Raw genomic sequence first — 21,818 nt, forward strand, 5'->3', positions numbered from 1 at the left:
CTTCACTAGAGGAGGGGTAAAGGATGCTGTAATGAAACTTCATAATGGCCGAGCGAAGGATCATGAGGGACTATGTACTAAGTTCATTACATATGGGATTAACCTCCTAGCCCCGATCTTAGCAAAGCTTTTTAATGAAGCGGTTTGTTTGGGATTTCCACACACTTAGACCATTAACACTATCTCACCCATCCACAAGGCAGGGGATCCCATGAGCCCGGAGAACTACAGGACCATTATGATTGGACATGTCATGTCCAAGATTTATGCATCAGTACTTGACTCCGAGGTTAGCAGACTTGCAGAGTGTCGAGGACTCAGAGCAGCAGGACAGGCCGGATTCCGGCGTGATCATGGAACCATGGACCACATTCTGACGCTCAGATGTATCATCGAGGAGGCGAGATCACGGAAGCAGAGGGTTTATTGTTGCTTTGTGGATTTTCGCAAGGCATTTAACACGGTCCCGAGAGCCCGCCTCATACGGCACCTACAGGACTTGGGTAATGACCAGGAGATCATTTGGGCTGTCATGGCACTTTACGAGAGAGTTTCTGGCAGAGTTCGGGTAGGATCTGGGTGGACAGACGAGATCATGAGTACCATCGGGGTCAAACAAGGGTGTCCTTTGTCGCCTACCTTGTTTGGCCTCTACATTGACGAAGCTTGAGACAGTGATGCCGACACAGGGGGGTGTAGGTTACTCTCTTGCAAGCACGCTGATCCAAATTTTGCTCTATGCAAATGACGTGGCTCTCTTGTCTTCCTCAACAAAGGGCATTCAGAGACATCTAGATGCACTACAGTCCTTTTGTGAGTCTCATAATTTGAAGGTCAACCTGGGTATAACCAAGGTCATGATCTTCAATACATCTCGAGCCATCATGCGTCAGGAGCAGTTCACATTTGCGGGGTCATCTGTTGAGATAGTTTCATCATACACTTATCTTGGGGTTATCTTCTTCGGACCGAGCTTCACTATGAGACCCGCGATGCACGCACGCTTGAGTAGAGGGTATGCCTCATTGGCCAGGCTAGAGAGGCAGTGCTTCCGCTCACACTTTCAGGATCCACGCACCAAGGGGTTGCTTTTTGACTCCTTGGCTCGCCCAGCGGGGATGTACGGCAGTCCTTGTTGGGGGCCAAACTTGTCGGATACAAAGTGGGCCCGTGTGGAGCGGCTACAAGTTCTCATGCTATCACGGATGATTCGTGGTAAGTCATCCGTTCCTCACCAGATCATTCAGGCTGAGTTTGGGTCGCCCCCTTTACAGCTAGATGCTGCATTTCAGGTCATCACATATCTGTACCGAGTTAGGGAATACGGGGATTATACCTCAGGGCGTAGCAGGCTACCATGGATAGCTTTATCCTCTTCTATGGCACTTGCAACAGGAGGAGATTAGAGGTGTTGTTATGCACGTACAGAGAGATGGTTTGAGCAACTGGGGCTCCACATGGATAGACTACCTCCCTTGCAGTATAGCATGGATGCTCCGTTCTCTCCCCTCTTATCACACGAGGTCAACCACCTTATCCGTGAGGATCTACTACAGCTACACTTTTTGGACTTGGTTGGAACCGAGTGAACTCCCAGTGAAGCTTAGCTTCTACAGAGATCACTTCTTACATATCACAGCGGAGGGTTTCATTGACCCACCAGGATACACACAGATTCACCTACCCCACTCGATGAGGATCTCTCTTGGGCAGTTCCGGGTCTCTTCACACAGACTTCGCATCGAGAGCGGCAGAGCAGAGCGACTACCCAGGGAGCAGCGCATATGCACACTATGTGACATACAGGAGGTTGAGACAAAGGAGCATTTCATCTTCAGGTGTCCTGTGTACTATGAGATCCGAGGACGTTTCCACTGCCTCTTCAGAGATAGTTATGGGATTTTAGCCCATTTTAGCGGTGTTTGGCAGGTTTCATTCATGACGCACTTAGACACCGCGAGAGGATACTCCGAGCACGGAGACAGGAGCAGACTTCTTCCTCGGTTGATCCCTCTCAGAGCTCTATCACGGAGTTCTTTCAGCTAGATCACATGGACCCCAACGAGACGAGGCCTCGACATGACCGTGACCCGGAACCCGTGACCCGACAGCTCAGACAGAGGGTCGACACACAGATCACACTTGGAGACATCCCCTCCTTGTTTAGAGTTGGAGCCCGACTGACGGGGGTCATAGTAGCCCTGGTTAGACGTAGAGCTACAACCAAGAGACGTGCCAGGACCGCACCTCTGAGTGGCCGACAGCACTCTATTGCCGACTTCATGCCTCCACTGCCTCATCCATCCTGATATCTTGCTGTTGCTGGGGATGATGATGATATTGATGATGATGCTGAGATTGATATATAGTCGACCACCGACATCACTATGTTGTACTTAGAACTTAGTACTGCCATTCTGCATTTTTGGCATTTTGCATTGTGCATTGGTATAGACGCTCGTTTAGTAGCTCCACTACCACAGCTCGTTGTATCAGGATTTTCACAGTCTCATAGACCCATCGATCTTCCGAAGACTTTAATAAACTTTCTTTCTTTCTTTCTTTCTTTCTTTCTGGGGGACCTCCCGTCATTGTTTAGACCCGGGATACGTCCCACAGGAGTCACGGTGGCTCTGGTCTTGCATCGAGCTCGTCCAGGAGACCGAGACGGACGGCACCCCTTGATGGGCACCAGTGTCCCAGGGGGACATGACATACGGAGGATTCCGCTCCGCTCCAGTCCTTTTGTTTTCATTGTTACATCCAGATGTATTTCATTATGTATGATCAGACTTAGGATTCAGCACCGGTGATGATGCTCGTTTCAGTAGCTCCACCCTTACTGTGATTTGTATCCGGTTTTCTTTCAGTCTCATAGACCCATCGGTCTTCCGAAGACTAATAAAATTTCTTTCTTTCTTTCTTTCTTTTTCTATCACGGAGTTCTTTCAGCTAGATCACATGGACCCCCACGAGACGAGGCCTTGACATGACCGTGACCCAGAGCCTGTGACCTGACAGCTCAGACAGAGGGTCAACACACAGATCACACTTGGGGACATCCCCTCCTAGTTCCGAGTCAGAGCCCAACCGACGGGGGTCACAGTAGCCTTGGTCAGACGCAGAGCTACGACCAGGAGACGTGCCAGGACCGCACCTCTGAGTGGCCGACAGCACTGTATTGCCAACTTCATGCCTCCATTGCCTCATCCATCCTGATATCTTGCTGCTGCTGATGATGATGATGATGAGATTGATATATAGTCGACCATGGACATGACTATGTTGTACTTAGGACTTAGTACTGCCATTCTACATTTTTGCATTTTGCATTGGTATGGATGCTCGTTTAGCTCCACTACCACAGCTTGTTGTATCAGGATTTTCACAGTCTCATAGACCCATCGGTCTTCCGAAGACTTTAATAAACTTTCTTTCTTTGTTTCTTTCATCCGAACTTAACTAATCCGGATCTAGTGCTTGTTCTACGATACGTGGATGATATACTTGTCACTACAAATGATGATACATTAGTTGCAGCAGTGAAGACTGATTTTGGCAACTTGGTTCTATAATGTAGCTATTGTGGGCAGCCTCTCCTTCTTGTCCATCTAAATAATGTTGTCAATGGGGACTGAAACAAAGAAAGGACATGGTGGAAGCAAATCTAATAGCGCCAAAACAATAAGGTCGCAAGATGGAGAGGAAATAGCTACAGAAAGGAGGGCAGGTAGGATAGAATGCATGGGCAGTTTAGAGCAGCTAGGAGATTGAACAAACCTTGCTACTCACATAAACACACTAAGAAAATCTAGCCTAGACTTGGACACCTAACCTACAACCAAACTGGTCCTTCCCAAGGAGAGGGGGGACAACCCCTCGTAAGGGGGGATCGCCCATAGAGTTTCTGAGATCAACCTAAAATTCTACAAACAACGATAAAAAACGGCTTGAGTCAAGATGTCCATTCAAGAAAGCTAGCTCCCTTGAATACAACATATGTGGGATATTTCTCCTATGCCACATGGCACTCTCCCCTGCAATCCTGCAAAAAAACCTTATGACATTATATGCCTATATAGTATACACCTCCTTAATCTTACATTGATTCCACTACCCCAATCTAGGCCTCAGATCTTGTCAGACCATCCAGCCAACTTCCCTTTGAATGACAGATCAAGAGCAGCCCTCTAATCACCCAAACAGAACCAGTATTCAAAGTTTTAATCAATGCACAGAGGTGTGATAAAACTGTGAAACATTTTCTGTTAGAATACATATAAAACCCAAAGATCTGATCTAAGAGCTGCCACACCCATTGAACCATATTTATACCATACCTGTTCTTATGAAACACTCATTCAGCTGGAAAGAAAGAAAATCCCTAGATAGTGCAATCATAACTTCAGGCAGAAGAGTCGCAAATTGTTGGCCTACAAAAGAGAACAAAAGCAGCCCCATTAAGCACAGAATGAATCTTTCATACGTTCAAAGTGCAAATGTCTACAGAAACTATTGAACATACCAGGGAAAATAAAATGTTTATCTAGTTATACTCAATTTGGATGACAACCAGGGCAGACCTGAAGCCTGAATGATGTACGACAATGATCTGCATACTGCTGCTGCCAAGCCATAGTTCTCCATGTGGCGAGAAGCAAGCACACTCTCTAGAAGAGGCCAGAAATGACGTAAAACATCCAGAACGGGATCTTCTCCACTTTGACTCAAAGTATTCGACACTGAAAGCTGGCTTAAAATCAATCCTAATCTGCAGTTGCATGCACATTACAGGCCAAATCATGTTCTCCACAAATTTGAGCACACATATAATTGCCATTCATTCCAAGGATATGTCAGCTTCATGCATGAGATGATTGTCAAAGCACCCATGCTGTGTTTGTTCCACATGCATACCCAAAACCAAGGATATAGTACACTCAGTGAGGAACGTCTACAAAAACCAGCAGCTATGACAAACCTATTCATGGATGCACAAAAGCCAGAACTTGTGTTTGAGATCATTCATCTGGAACAGTAAAACAATACAAAAGCTACAAACAAATCCAAAAGACAAGTGTTCCCCCCAAACATGTAATTGGTACCACGTCACCAAAAAAAAAAAAGATGGTTTCAGATTAGATAAACTTAGACTGCTGGATAAGCAACTCCCTTTGTACCTCGTAAGTGCCCGTACACCCGACTCTAACAATGTTGCATATGCAGCAGAATGTTGCCTCAAAGAGCCTTCCACATCTGCCTTCAACTGCATGTGCATCAGACAAACCAGTCAACTGGTTAAAATTTAGCATTTATTTTAAATATAGGAGCAGCTAGGAGAGATACACAGAAATGCCGACCTCTTATGGAGGACTTGTTGGTTATTATGACAACAGGGAGTTGCACATTGCTGGCTTACACAGAGATGTCTATCGATGATCGTCTGACAAATAAGTAACTGAAAGCCAAAAGAAAATGGAAGCTTTCATAGGCCTCTGCTGTAGAATGGCCATCCTTAAAATTTATGCTCAATCTCCACAATATGGTGGGAGGCCAACAATGAAGACTCAAGCAGGCCAGACCTTGCAAAAACACTCGCAATGCTAAGAAGAATATCAAGAACCCTTGATTCTATTTACAAATCGAATGCAAGGTATACAGGATGCCCAGCCAAATGCCTACAAAGGTGGCAGCTGGTCTGAGCTTCTATCTGCCCATCACAAGGTTACATCTGGCCACCGAAATATGTGAAGCCATAATGCCATCCAATGTCTCCCAAATGTCATCCTTAACAAACAAGAAGGGGTTACTAAAGTGATCATATCTTGCATCATCAAGCAGCCCCTCTGCCAAAAAAATAGAAGGATCAACCTATGGGCCCATTTGCCATGTCCCAAGTGAACTCCCAAAGCTCACTGAACAAGTGGGCTATAACCTTGAGCATGTATCCCCAAATTCATTGCACTGCCTGACACCTCTAGAGATTATGCTGACCATCTCCTACAAGTTGCCTAGGCAGAAATGGGGTACCATTGCCACCCATATACTCCAGCCAAGCAGCCCTTGATGCTAGCCAAAAGATATACGAGATTTTCCTTATCCACTGGCTAGACCAAAGTAGGTCAAAATATGAAGAGAACTCTATCTGAAATTGCTACAACCAAAATCCCCCCTAGAGCCTCCCCACCACTTGTTCAGAATAATTGCATTTACTCTCATGGGTGGGAGATGCTCACACATCTCTTCTCTATATCCTGCTATGCAGCCCTGCTTCAGGTAGGATGGGCAAGCCAGTCCACTGTTCACTAGGCCAATGGAAGGCAAGCATCTCCATGTGTAACCTCCACCTTTAGGCTGTTTTCTAGCAGCTGTTTTCTAGCTCCTCCATGTTCTATGACTTCTCAAGCTTCAGGGACTCCAAAGCAGCTCATGATAGAGCTGCACTTCCATTTTGAAGTCGCATTAGGCAATCCTACAAGCACCAACTAGGGACTTGCTTGGCGTTGTCTCAGACGGGGATAGAGTATTTCTAGATAAATTCTCCTTACTTGCCCTTGGACGAATTAATTAAGTTGATTAGATATACACTTGCTTCTCAGCCTCCCTCTGGAGCAAAAACCTATGAGCAAGTTTATCCGAGCATGTTTTTCGAGAGATTTAAAAATTTGTATTTCTTTAGGAAACATGGTTTTTACACTTTTATATTCACTAGAACTGGATCCCTTTATCATACAAATATACAAACTAGTCACTCATTTATTTTTACATACCATAAATTTTCTTATTCATAGACATCCCTTTGTGCCCATGTTATTACCAAAAAGAGTGTTGAAAAATAATTCCTTTAAGAAACATCCCTCATAATCACTCTCAATGTCATTATATTATACATATATAATTACTTATCAAACACGTTTATATGAATATGACAAGAGCTTTCTAATGTTTAATAGCATAAATAACAAGATATTTATGGATATGTTTCTAAAGAAATTTAAATTACTATAAATAAGTATTAACTTGGGCTTATATATCACTCTCATAAAATACATGTAATATTTAATACTATATATGCAAGATTTTTCAAAATATAACCCTATAGATGTGCTCAAATGGGATTTTCTGATCAATTTGAGTGGTTGAATGACTATATTTGGACATTGGATGTGAAAGTTATGCCGCTTTTACAAGTGCTGTCCAAGGTAATTTCACCAAAGTGCTGAAGAACGAAACTACCTTGGAAGACCTACTTCAAAGGGGTTTCGCTAGCAAAACTACCTTGATGGCTTGCTTCAATGAGGCTTCTTTGGAGAAACGCTTTGATGAAAATAGATTGACAGATGGTTTTCAATGTCACTCCCTATTAAGTAAAAGTTGTAAGAAGATCATAAGGGAATTTTCATAGAGAAGTCTACTCTATATGTGGGTTTCTTCAAAAGCCATCCCATTATGTTACTCACCATTCCATGTAAAGATTTGTTTATAAAATAAGCATTGTTATAATACTTTGCATATTTCTAAGTGAAACTATGTTTTCTTCCGATCCATTTTTGCCATATTTTTACAAGTTGGAAGCTTTTTTTTTTCCTTCGCTCGGACACTAGGAAGATTTTGCTTGGAAAATGGTCGTCCCCCCTCCCTCCAAGCATGCATGCCAGTGACATGGACAAGAATACACACCGGAAAGGGGTGTGCCATCTCTCTCTCTCTCCCAGTAGCCAATTCAAGCTCCATCAGCCCTTTGGTCACTAAAATGCCACCTATCCCCTCTACCCTATTGCATTGACCAAAATCCAATCTACCATATTGAATTGACCACAATCCCCACTACTACAATTGCATGTAACATTACACCAATTCTTCATCTAGCCCTAGAGTGGGTACAACACTCCACAAAACTCATTTCTACTTGTTTTCTGAATGAAATTTTGTCTGCCGGCTTATCATCACCCACATCCCTCCTGCTATTGATGCCTCCTCCCCTTGGGGCTTCCGTAGGTGCCATAAGCCCAGGTTAATTATATGGGACCCCAATGTTTTACAAAACAGGTCATCCTCCAACACTATCTGCTGCAGGCGCACCAAGTGGCAAGAACATATCAAAAGCAAGCTCTCAACCCTAACCTCATGTTCAAGGAGGCATACCATTCCTCTATGCATGTCAAATTCCAACAGCTTGAGGCTCATGTTTCAACTATAATAGGATTCATAATGAGAATACTTGGTCTTTATCCCTTTCATTTTTGATCTTCAAAAGCTCTCCTTTGGTAAGTGTCATTTTTCAATCCAAGAAAAACTTCAAAGTAGATACAACATTTCAAGATACTTGGAACTGATCGATGATGTGCTATATGAAACATTGAGACAGAGGAACTGGCTGAATAGGCGTTATCTGTTCCCAAAAGCACAACAGACAATTTGCTTTCCCATCCAAGCACCAGATGGCAGTTATAGTACAGCATTGGCACTTGCAAGTCAAACAGAAACATATACTCACCAAAGCCTCAATAGCCTCATAACTTGGTTTGAGTACCCTTTTGAGTGAATTGTTCAGCACTTCTCGATTGCCTATTGCTGCTAGTATACTACCAATTGCGCATATTAGATCCTCTTCTTCATGTAAAGATAGGCGCATACTATGCAGACCCTGAAATAACATGAGAAAACAATTAGGACACTCAGCATCAGAAATAAATCACATGTAAGCCAGATTACAGTAAGGACCACTTGTAAGGATCTCTGAAACAGAAAATTGTAAACTGAATAGAAAAGTCCCAATATGTCTGTCACGATCTCCGGTAAAAATATATGTCAAGAATCAAAGCATGCCATACTGCATTAAAGATAGCAGTGTCTACCAAATTATTAAATTTTCTCAGACTTTGTAAATCAAATTACCAAGTAGAATCGGATCTGAATTGGTTTCCCAAGCCAGCACCCTCCATAGGATATTCCAAATTTCTTGTTTTTAAAAAACCAGACATATATGACCAATTGCTTAACATAATGCAAGTGCAGGGGACCCTCTTGCATTAGGCTCTTAATTTTTTAGATTAAGGGGTTGGCCAATAGGAAAGCTTGAGCATTAAAAGAATGGATTGGTGGGATCACTGACATTACCTCTGCCACGACTGACATTACCTATGCCACAGAGAATTACAATACAAACATGCATCTACTCTATCAAGAAGAATTTCTGACAAAACTCACCTCTCCAATCCAAAGAAGGCCTTCCAGGTTGCCAGGTTCATTTGAGATGCAAGAAACTTCCTCACATATTTTCCGTAAAGAAGTTGCGCAACTGCTGGCAGCAATGGGTATTTGAAGACCTGCTGCAAGGAAAGAGCTGAGCACAAAATAGTCAGTCTTACTGCAAATATGAGGGGTATCTTTTGTAGCTCACAATATAAGGGGTCAGAAAACAAGTATAAAGGAGCCCAGAACAACACTTCTCTCTGATGTTACATGCCACATATGCTTTCAAGAATCACATTTGTTTTCATGTCATGTTGAGAAGATCAGGCGAGTCATGAGAATATTGAAAGTCACAAAAGTAAAGACTATAGATTAGGCCAGTCTAGCAGCTTACAGTACAGGAAGAGCTGCTGCTGCATGTGGACAAAGCAGCTTTGAGAATGACCCCGCAACTTCAGCTGCAGACTTATGCACCTGGTACACACAAGCAGCTACAATATTGGAACCTAGAAATTCAAACACCCATGTCCCCATCCCCGCCTGCCCTTGTCAATGATGAGATGCCAAACAGGTACCCTATGATGACAAATTTCATTATGATTTCAATGGTTGACTGATTTCACCCCAAGAGGCAAGACAGTTAAAAGAGACAAAAATGAAAAAAAGTCCATCCTCACCTCAAAAATCTAATGCTACAAACTGAAATAGATTGAGAGCCAAGAATACAACCCAAAGTTACTATAATAAGGTTATGTACCTTCATAAGACCAAAGTACTTAAGTCTTGCAAATTGAAAACTTTTATAAACAACAAATGAGTCTCAAATGAGAACATGTCACCAAATTGGTACTTCTCCCAAGACATAAAGAGGAATCTTTATTGCATTGACAATGGTCAAGAAAGTTGACTTTGGTTAACTAGAATAAGCTTTGTTTTACTTTTTCTTTGCATTAGTAAAAGAGAACTGTGGGGATGCCCACAAGGGACTAGGATTAGTCCAAGAATAGGAATGCATGCATTTCCCTAACCTTTATTTTTTTTTCAAGAAAATTACTTTATTAAGTATGAATGAAAACCACGAGAGCAAGCTCAAATGCGGGAGTACATCATGCAATGCATGAGGAAAAAAAAACAGCTCAAAATGAGCTAATAAAAAACCAAGGCAGAGGCTGAAAATGCCACCTCAACCCTGAGGGAGACTCAGAGAAGAAAGGAGATCCTCTCCAAAAACTCTGAAAAAAGTAACTCTCCTAGCAGTGGCTGCTCTAGAGGATCCCTGCATGCTCACTCATATGGCCATCAGAGTGTGTACTATGCCGAACCAAATACTGGCCATAGCCGGGGAAGGGTGAACCTGGATACCCTCCATCGCCTTTGTACACCTGACTCTCCAAATATGCCAAGCTGCAATGCTAGCCAGAATCTCCCAAGACGTGTTTACTGAGGCATGAGCAGCTTTGAAAGGAGTGAAGGGAACATCCTGGAGGGAACAAGACTCCACTGAGTGTCGCCGTACAATGAGAGTTGGATCTGGATCATGTCCCTCGAAAAACACCTGAGGGCCAGTAAGAGATAACCAAGCCACTGAACCCCAGGTCATATAGAAAGGTGATGTATGAAAGATACTGAAAATTCTAGCAACACCTTGTACTGACTCAACTGCAATGTGACAACGAGAACAAGTAGGGTCAGCCCCAAACCTGGATCTTCACAGGTTCACTGCAATCCCTCCATGAATAGAAAGCCAAAAGAAAAGAGTGATCTTTCTATTCCTGAGGAATTTCCAAAGCCTACGCCATAAGTTTTTTCGCACAATTGGGGAAATCTGAAAACTATCCCAATGAGGCGCTCTGGAGGGCCTCCAACCTCTACTGCTAAGCTGAAACCTCCGGGCATTTCTAATTGTATAGCGAAAGAAGGGGAAGCTCTTCTCTCGGTGCCCCTCATCAATCCATTCCCACTCCCCTGGGTCCCATTGAAAGAACCTAATAGGAAAACCACCATATAACCAAAGTCTCCAAGACCCCAGCGCAAGGAGAAGAGGATCGGGGTCAAGATACCACTGAGAGTCCCTGTCCCACTCCATGAAACCTGCAATCTTGATAGGCTGAAAGGCAACCTCTAAAAGAATATCATCAGAAGATCTGATAAGTCTATCCCCCGAGTGAACATCAAAGACAATGGTATCCTCATGTGCATCCTACACAGCAATAATCTGTAACGGAATGCCGGTCTCTAAAAACGCTCCCCACCAAGTGGACTCTGTGATGGGCATGTCATCTGTGTCAATCCACTCTGGCAAAATGGCTACCTATATCTCCTATATCCTGACTGCACTCCCTTTGAGGTGGCCAACTGCTATAAGTCTCTGATCCTCTAAAAGTCTCATAAAGGCCTGCTAGGCGCCTACTGTAGAAGCAGGTCCCCTCTCCCATCTAGACCACTACATAGAATGTGACACTCCAAGTGGCCTGCCGGACCCATGTTCAATTTGACCAGACTCTCGATCTAGTTTACGTGAGTCACTTAAGGTTTCAGCCACTTTGGCTTTAGTGATACACGAGGCTGCCATCGTATCTTTCCCTACAACTTGACCCACACATGCCACGGTTGGGAAGATGCCTCAAAACCCCTGGTACGATGATGAATGTAAATGAGATGCTCACCTCATATACAAGCTGATACATTTCCCTGACTAGGTTTGCATTGGGCTCTACCTGATTGAGATGCGGGGACACAGAGATTCCCTTGTGCGGCAGGCCAGCGATCACCTACAGCTGATGCCTCAAGACATCGAGCTAGATCAAGCGCAGATACGCGTCACTGATTTTTACGCATCCGAGCCAACACCAGAGGAGATCGAGGGGGAGGAGCTTGAGGAGACGAGAGCACTATGGCTCAGCAGTGAGACCCATCACCAAGATGTGGCTGGACGAGAGACGCGAAGACCACACACGGCACGTGGGATGACCAAAGCACGCACGATTGAGATCCGGCCTATCTCAGCCCTCTTTAGAGGGGGCCACTAGAGACGAGGCATTACTCTCAATGTAGCCCATCGGATACAGAGATCCAAGAGAGCGTGCCCCCCGCCACCTTGGGAGACATCGCGACAGACAGATATACATGAGCTCTTTACATCACATCAGAGAGCCAAAAGGAGCCGCGTTATATAGAGCCTGCACATGTACTTGGAGCTCTCGTTTTGAACAGTACTTGATTGCTCTTTTCCTACTATTTTGTACTAGCTTTTTGCATTTTTAGCACTTAGCACTCAGCAAGGGCCTTATTGATCCCTTTGCTTTAGTCCACAGTGGCTTGTATGGGTTACATATATTTTGTACCTTGTCTCATAGACCCGCGAGGGCTCCTGAAGTCGTTTATACACCTTTCCTTCTTTCTTTCTACAGAAGAAGATAATTGCACTATGTCATCTGCGTATAATAAGATCTGAAGGAGCTTCAATGCTGCATCTTTGACACCACCCCTGGTGAAGAGAGTGCAAGACGTACAATGAGGTGAGTGTGACAGGTCAAGGGCGGGCTGGTGAAATATGTCGTATAGTGTGTGTGTGTGTGTGTGTGTGTGCATAGGTGTATGGTTTTGTTCCTAGATGGCACATACATGACAATATCTCTAACACTATCATCGCAATGGAATATGCCAAATATTCAGAACAAGATGTGTTGGTCATGCAGGTGGATGTGGCTAAGGCTTTTGATACAGTACAGTGGGATTATGTTTCTCAAATCATGTTAAAACTTGGTTTTGGGCCAAAGCTAGTTAATGTCATATATTGGCTTTACTCAAATTCCACTGCACAATGCTTTATTGGAAATCATTTGTCTGAGTCTTGGACTCTCGAACGCTCAGTTCGACAGGGATGCCCTCTCAGTGCTTTGCTCTATGCCATTGCTTCACACCCTTTGCTACTTTATATGGATCACATGGTTGATACTGGACAGCTAGAGGGGCTTCAGATTTCTGGTTCACGACCCTTCCTTGCACAGGCCTATGCAGATGATTCATTCTTCATGCCAAAGAATAGTCTTTTGGAGATTCGCCTCTTGATAGATACCCTTTCAGAATTTGGGTTAGCAGCTGGTCTTAAAATTAATTTTCAGAAATCAAAACTCTTGCCACTCAAGCATTGTGACTGGCATGCTATCTTGTGGCCAGGCCAGATTGTTTATCCGGAAAACATAGTAAGACATTTGGGCTATCCCATTGGCTGGAAAATCAGCAATAAGCAACAAATGTCCTGGGTGGCAAACAAAATTCAATACAAATTAGAATATTGGAAGATCTCCACTTGGCCTCTGCATGTACGGCTTCGAATTGTCCAGTCTATTGTTCTAGCTTATGTCCAGTTTTATCTTCCTCTATTACATTGGTCATCTCGAGATCTCACTTCCTTTATGTCTCAAGCCATGGAGATTTTTTGGAAAACAAAGCTTCATCAAAAAGCTTTACGGCTGCTCAAAATGGACTTGCTCTGCTCACCAAGAATGCATGGTGGCTTGAATATAATCAACATCAAATTCCATGTGTTGGCAAGAAAGATCACTATGCTCAAGACTTTTTTTGAACAAGAGCAGCCTTGGTCTATCATGTTGGCAATTTTGTGTGGACAGATGAGCACTAATGCTTATGGACACTGGCTAGTTGATCCATCGGAAGTAATGCTTGGCAAATTGCAAGGTAAAATCCCTCGTTGTCCATTTTCTAATTCCTTGATTCAGGACTGGAAGCAAGTACTCTCTCACATCAAATGGTCTCCCCATCCTGCTTCTTTAGCTTCTTCACTCAGAATGGAAAGTATTCATTGGAGTGCTGTCTTTTCCTCTCCCCTTGCTGTTCAACAACCCATCAGAGCTTACAATCTTATGAAAATGGGTATCCGGTTCATTGATGACGTAGTGGATATGCAAGGAAATATTCTCACTTTTCCAGTAGCATGTCGACAATACAATTTGGGGATGCATCATCGACCCATTTGGAAAGCTATTGCTGATCTCTTACTCCCTCTGATTCCAATTCCAACATTGAATGTCAGAGACAGGCTTCAAGATTGGCACCTTTGGTCTTCAAATACAAGCATATCCTCTAAGCCTTTGAATTTATTGACTTCTATACAGGCTTATCGTTTGATATTACCTCCTCCCTGGATTGCCCATCATGCTAATTCTCTATGGCATTTGAACAAGTCATTAGCCTGGTGGAAAGGAAGATTGCAATTGATATGGAAATTGAAAATGCCTTTGAAGCAACGACTCTTTCTATGGCGATGTATTGTTGGTATTCTTCCAGTAGGGGTGAAATTGGCTCAAAGAAGGATAGCTTCGCCCCTTTGTCCAAGATGTCATCTTACATCTGAGAGTATTCCGCATTTACTGTGGTTTTGTTCATATTCCAGAGACAACCTCGACAAAATCTCCTATTTCTTATCTCTCAGATTCCCAGCTCACAGGTTCTACAGGTTTTTCTGGATATATGGCAAACTATCAGCTTCTTTATCACAGTATTCTCTTTTCTTCCACTGGATCAGATACTGAGCTTTATGGACCCTCTGGTTACAGCGCAATCAAGCATATCTTAATTCTCCACTTCAGCAGCCATATGAGTTCTTCCGAGCCTCATTGCGGCAGTCTTTATATGATGCCTTACATGAGGAAGATTTAGATGTCTCTTGTATTCAGATTTTCTTTTACTACTTTTGATGGATAGGGCTTTGGCTCTCTTTTGAGCTCTGCCCAGATGTAAATGAATGTATTATAATATAAGTATCTTGGTTTTACCAAAAAAAAAAAAGTGTGTGCATAGGTGTGCCAGCTTGGGTGTCTGTGAGGGGTGATGAGGATCACCGCTCAAGGAACTTCTGCAAAAAGTCCTTGGAGTTGTTGCTAAACATGATAATTATTAACCCCTCCTTGTTTCAACATACGAAAGCCTACTTCCTCCGACGTACTAGTCGATGGTACTCAGGCATCATCTCTGGTTCTCTCGGAAGGTTATGCTTGGTCTATCCTCGTCCTCCACCTATATCCCTCGTCCTGTCTCTATATGTTGTCTCCCATGTGTATCCTTTAACCATCAGTAGTGGGCGCATTTGACTATAGTGTGTCTCTGTGTAGAAGACTATTCTCGTCCTATGTAGGACTCCAAGAAGTTCCCTAGCTCTGACCATAAGGTACCATTGCAGTTCCAAATGGTACAAGACCGAGTCTCGATATCTCGAGTCTCATAGAACACGCCCCCCTATGTAGGAGAGTAAGCAGATGCCCAACAAGGGCCGGTGAGGAGTCGTCCATCTCGTACTACCACCCACTTTTCCTCTTTGTGGGCCATGTCCTACTGCTGTATCAAAAAGCGTCTCTTCTCAATCTATCAGGGATGGTCCCACACGACCGATCTACAATGTAGCGCTGCTACTCGGGTATGAGTGTCACGGAAGCATATGATAAGAGGCTGCTCTCGGTTGGGGGTCTATCCCCACCAGTCGTGCCCACTGAATCGCATGCTCAGAGAGGTAGCCACGAAGGTGGTCACATTGTCCATCAGTGTGGCAACTATACGAGGAATCCCACAAACTCTGATATATTGAGTCTTATTGGCCCTCTATCGTTACTCCAAGAGAGTGGCTCAAACGGTTGCCTTTGCAAGTTCCCATTTCGCCACGTCCACCCATCCAGATGTCTCCACGATAGCCGACTTCATGGTGGCTATCTTGGCCTCTACTACTGGTGTGCAAGCCGAAACTGTCCCTAAGATGGCACCTTCCGAAGCTACAAGATGTCCTATCTAAGCCATTGTATGAGGCTAGCTCCTGTATGATACGGGCTTGCTCTGGGTGACGCGGTCTTGCTCTTATGCAAAGCGGGTCAGCTCCACCTCCAGCACACGTACGGTGTGTACCTCCATCAAGAGGGCCTACCAAGCATCAGGTGGATCAGCTCGGGGGAAGATCGGGTCCTCCTGGAATCTGAAACTAGAATGGAGCTGGTATGAAGGTGGAGGAGTAGGACTGGATGGTTGAGTGAGCTGAGTGGGGTGGACGTGGTGGGGGGATGTTTGGAGACCGTGACCTAATTCCAATTGTGGGCTGGAGCCTGGAATGGCGGCTGACTGAGAGGGAGAGGTGAGAGGAAGGACGATGTATATCGTGGGCCTATATAGGTTATCCCTGACAGAGGTGACATTTGTGGTGAGCCCGGTGCCAAGTTTGCAATAATGGGAGATGAGCATGGTCGATGTCAAGAGAGAGAGTACATGCGGATGTACAGCCAAACTCTTTCATTTATAAACAACAGATCCAAATAATGAAAGAGTTCCAAATCTATGCCATCACCTACAGCAAACAATCAATGTGGTAGGGCATGAGTTTTAAGAGATCCAAAAAAGGACCAGAAAAACCCCATTCCACCATTATGAATGCAACCTCCACATGGTACACACACGCTGCCCCTTTGCTTCCAGAGTGATCACCCAGGGAGTTACATCACCGGTGGAAAGTAGCAGCATAAGGGTCTCTTTGAGCTCTCAATGCCAACTGTGCATCCAAAGTGGTGCTTCCTATCTATCACTAGTACGTGTGGATGTTACTAGAGTGTCTCCACAACCCATTGTATATATGCTACGGTTGGCCTTCCTATAGCTGAATCTCAGATTTGTCATGATCCATAAATGAATGCAATCATATGAACGATCCAAATAATTGCCACCTAGGTGTATTTTTCATGTCAAATCCTAAAATCCTATTTCAAAGCAAAAGGGCGAAAGTAATAATCTTGAGCGCATATGTAAGAAAAGAAGTCACAATGACACAATAGTTTTAAGAGGCTGCCCCATTTACAGACTTTATGACCTCTTTATACACTAGATTCCGCAATACAATGAATGCCCAGTAACTCTTGCACACTCCCCCCCCCCCCTCCTTTTCCGTTGGCCCATTTATACCCACTGAGATGGACAAGGGTATCCATTAGACCTTTCCTCTATCATCACGCCAAGGCTCTCTCTATCATCACACTTATAAAAAATTGGCATTATAAGAAAGATTAAAATTTGTACGACATGTGTCATCTGCTCAAGCGCTGCTACATCCTAATGCTTTGCTTTCAGAAATATTCACAAAGGCAGGCAAACAGATTTAGCTTCTCAGATGAAGGCAAAATCATACAAAGGACCAATGAGTATAAAACCTATCAGGAGAAGAATACCCCAATCCATACTTTAGCCGTCCAATTTTGTAAACTTTCTATATAAACCCTCTACTGTCACAAGAACTTAATTTCTACAATTTTCTTGTACATGGATATGATTACAACACAAGTTGTCACAAGAACGTAATTTCTACAATTTTCTTGAACATGGATATGATTACAGGACAAGATCAAAACCTGAGGTAAAGTGTATCAGAGCCCAAATCAAACAATAAGAGCACAATCCATGCTCACCCAGAATACACCATTTCCAAAAACAGTGTGTTAATTCACAAGTGTCTTTTCTCACCAAATGCATTAATGCTGGTGCTGCATCGATATGATTGGTGTGCATAGCCATCATCATATGCATAATGATCGAAAGGTCAAAAGGCTGTTCATCTTCCAGAACTACCTCCGCCACCTGCAAAGGCCAGTGTCATCTCCATCAACAGGTCTAAATTTTATCCATTTCAGAACCATGATCTAAGCGTGATAGCATCAGTATTATTGAAATAGGTTCAGTATATCTATTCAAGAGAAGGTTCATGTCACCACAATGTAAATATCCTAAGTCAAAGTACAGTTGACCATTTATCTGATCATAATTAAAGAGTTTTTATCTGTGTTAATTATGGTCAAAGAGTTCTTTTAATGGTCAAAGAATTGACTACGGTCAAAGATACTTGACTCTGGTCAAGTAAACCTGACTTCGGTCGGGGAGGCTTGGTTATTACCAAGAGGGTTAACTGCGGTTCACCAGAGAACCACAAAGCTGACTACGGTCAAAGAGTGTTGACTTCGGTCAACGAGACTTGGCATGCACCAAGAGGGTTAACTATGGTTCACCAAGATGTGCCAACTGCGGTTGGAGAGTTGTGCCAACTTCGGTTGGAGAGAATTGACTATAATTAAGGCGCCTCGACCCTTGGTCAAAGCCCCTTAATTATGATCAAGAGCGTTGACTTTCGTCAACTAGAGAATAAATATATATTTTTATATTTGTTATGTGTGCACATGTGTTCAGTGGGGACGCCCACCGTGACTAGAATTAGTCCACACTGTATTATTTGCATGCAAAGCGCTAACAATTAATGGGTGCCATGGTGATGCACTTTAGGAAGAGTTATTCTTCCTAAGCGCTATGGGAGCCTAACAAGAGTCTAGGAGGCGGTTCACGTGACCAAGTGCTTCGAAGACTCTAGAGTTGCCCTTAGTGGCATGTAATTAGGAAAGTAAAGTAGAATTTGACAAGTGGCTTGTTGCCAAGAAAGGGAGCCTAAGAGCTCATGTAATTTTTCATTTTTGGTTACGTTTGGATTTTTTTAATGTATGAACAGCTTCCATGCTGAACTCATGTATTCTTTCTTCTCTCAAGTAATAAAATCCTTCGGGGGGGGCCAGCCCAACTGTTGTCCTCGGCCCTAGTGTATCTGTTTTGAGAGGGAGAGAGGGAGAGCAAATGAGAGTGTCTCTGCTATATTTTTACGACTGAGGTTTCAGTTCACCTGGCAATTACTATGGCGATGCATTGGAATTTAGGAAACTATAAGTAATCCTCTTCGACATAAAGCATATAAAAAACGTGATCAACATTTCAAGATATGATGAATGTTCCTTTCAAAAAAATTGCATGTCAAGCCCATCATCAATGAGGCCCCCCCCTTCCACCCCGCCCGCCCCCCCGGGGGCTCTTTCCCAACTTAGCAGCTGTTATAGACAAGACCAAGCAGCCATGGCTGCCAAATGTTGGTCCAAGACAGCACCATGGCATCTAAAAGAGAGACGACCTCCTTCAAACTCTAAACTGTTCAAATTTCAGTATACAGGAATTAAATGGAGACATCTTAGGGGTCAGTGAGCTAGAGCAAGAGGCAGCACATCCTAACCCATTCATGCAAAGGCATATGAGATTCTAAAAGATTTAATAGGAGCAATGTAGACTTTCTTCATAGGCATCACTAGAAAAGATCCTCCTAGCACATGCTAAACCTGATGTTCCATAACTAATGACATATGTGGGAAACACACATCTTCATCAACAGCAAGGGGGTTTATTTATCACTTTTACCACCCACGAGAGTTCTGAGTTCATTATGTTGGTTATGCAAGATCTAGTCGGTTTGGTTAGGAAGTTAGGTTATACTTCGAATACATTGCAACAATTGGTCAAGCTATGTGTGATTGCCTGGCCAGGCTATGAGATGTCAGATCCTTTTAGCAGTGCCAACCAATGATCTGCTATGCCTCCCGGGATTTGGCCATGATATAGACTCAAGATATGCATAGCTATTTGTGTGTGCGTGATACATAGAATGATATACAGACCATGATCTGCTGTAGAATCACGGTCTGAAGATTTATGCATTGGTAATTGGTACAACAAGCCTGTGTATAGGCTGAATGCTCTGTTTTAATAAATGTATAGGTTACAACTTCTTTGTTTCATTACTGGTATTCACATCCTGTTTTGCTAGAGGGAGGTCAAAGCTTTAGCAACTGTTAAGGGAGCTTCACCATACTATGTGTTAGTGTCTAGATATTCTTTGTTTGAGTTAAACGCAGAGAAGATAGCAGCAACTTAAAGACGTTCAACCTATGCAATACCAGAGTTTTCAGGTAAAGTGTTTCAGATGTGCAATTGTAAGTGTTTCGCCTCATGGGGCACACACTTTGGTCTATAGTATCTGAAGTGGACCTGCATCCCGGAACTGGTACGGAGAAGCAAGGACAGTGGAGTGCATGCACAAAGATTTGAAAAAAACAAAGAGTAAATTCAGCTATTGTCTTGACACAAGAACTGTTCTCCCTTCAAATGGATTCAGGTACAGAACATAATTGCATGATTTTGATCCATCAAGCAATGGTATTCCATATAAACACTCTGGTGAAAGATGGGAATGCCATAGCAATCCTATTGTGTGCAAGATATATATCCCTCTCAAGTGGGTTATCTCAGGATGATACCTTCACAGAGCTTAGATGATCTCATATATTATTGGATAAAGAATGCAAGCAAAGAGGCGTGCAGAAGGGAGATGAGAGAGTGCTTCTTAGTTCAAGACACCAACCAAATGTAGCAATTATGCTAAAGACAATCACGACAAGCAAAACTGTTATGAAAAGTTAATTGATGAGAAAGCCCACAAGCTGAAGAAGGCGGCGTCGATAAAGCAGAGGAGATGAAATTGACAGAAACCACAAGCTTTGTAAATGCACCGGACACTCAAGACGGAAACAAACTCAACTCTTTCGTGATGATGACTTTGCTGGGGATCCTCTGAGGTAGAAGATTTTATAAAAATAAATATATTTTCTAGAGTCCAGGGTTTGTCGCATGCTTATAGGATGCCGTAATAAGCGCTTGATAAAGCACATAAAATTTCTTAAGGATGCTTTGTGTTAGGAGAAGTCTGTAGTTGCTTTTTCCTTGATCACACTCCATTATTTTTGGACATGAAACTCTATGAGTCAGCAGCTATGCAACCCGTAATATTCACAACAGATCCTATGTTCAAACCTATTCAAGGTTATGGAGAAAATGGCTCTGTGGTTCATCAAGTTGCGATTGCAGCAGTCAGATTGGAATACTTGGATGGTTATTTGAGCTCTATTTGGCTTCGTTAGTAGATTAGGTTATTCTTAGTATTTTGCACAATCTGTGCAGATCAACTTCAATTTCTGTAATATCTGTTATCAACTCTCAAAGTAGTTCATTCGATCAATCGCCAATTGAAGCAGCAAGGCACAATTAAATTCTGAATTGTTGTATTCACGATATGATCCTTCAACTTCTTTCAGGAGATCTTTACAGTGGTTGTGGGTGAAAGCACAAAAGAAGAAATGTGCTCAGCTCTTGCTTGAGTAACAGCTCTGCATTGGCTTTGCATCTATAAGCAGTCACTTTTGACACAACAAGTACTCACCCCTAAATCTCGGTCTCTAATCAAGTGGGGGAAACTCCATGAAAGAAAACCACTCTCCCACTGTGCTGGCCCACTGAGGTTGGGTCTCTGCCCAATGGTGTGTCTGGTCGCAGATCTGCTAAGGTCGTTGAAAACAAGGGGCTGTTGTCTCCTCTCTTCAAAAGATGTGGGATGCCTCTGAAAAAGTGTCTCTCACACTGCATCCCAAGCCCTGAGAATAGCTGTTGCAAATCACCTCTGAGCTCCTACCTAAGCGAGTGGCCCTCATCCTAGAAAAGATCCACGAGTACTGGGTTCCCAAAGGTGTCCCAACTCTGGCCGGATCTCATGAAGTCTACAAAGGAGTAGCTTCTTCCACGGCTCACTAGCACAGCATGCCTCTGACAATGAATTTCACAAGCAACGATTTACTCTGGCACTCTTGGTCCACAATGCGTAGACCTCCTCTGGACTGTTGCTGAATAATGATGTTCCAAGCCACCTTCACCCTAGCCGG

General features: G+C 43.4%; 1 protein-coding gene across 3 annotated transcripts in view; it reads right to left on the bottom strand.

Annotated features, from left to right (window-relative positions):
- The window catches only part of LOC147895123 (ARM repeat superfamily protein), a 218,268-nt gene that overhangs the window by 103,795 nt on the left and 92,655 nt on the right, over positions 1–21,818 (bottom strand). For all 3 annotated transcript variants that reach the window (XM_087383592.1, XM_087383593.1, XM_087383594.1), the window contains 7 exons: positions 17,707–17,820; positions 9,590–9,669; positions 9,211–9,346; positions 8,498–8,647; positions 5,181–5,266; positions 4,584–4,771; positions 4,341–4,433 (listed from right to left, as the gene is read on the bottom strand). In XM_087383592.1, coding sequence (XP_087239718.1) covers positions 4,341–4,433; positions 4,584–4,771; positions 5,181–5,266; positions 8,498–8,647; positions 9,211–9,346; positions 9,590–9,669; positions 17,707–17,820 — 847 coding nt within the window. The remainder of the gene's footprint in view (positions 1–4,340; positions 4,434–4,583; positions 4,772–5,180; positions 5,267–8,497; positions 8,648–9,210; positions 9,347–9,589; positions 9,670–17,706; positions 17,821–21,818) is intronic.

The sequence above is a fragment of the Dipteris shenzhenensis genome, chromosome 13 (genome assembly GCF_047967505.1).
Source record: "Dipteris shenzhenensis isolate YYH24624 ecotype China chromosome 13, Dip_SZ_1.0, whole genome shotgun sequence".
NCBI classification, from domain to species: domain Eukaryota; kingdom Viridiplantae; phylum Streptophyta; class Polypodiopsida; order Gleicheniales; family Dipteridaceae; genus Dipteris; species Dipteris shenzhenensis.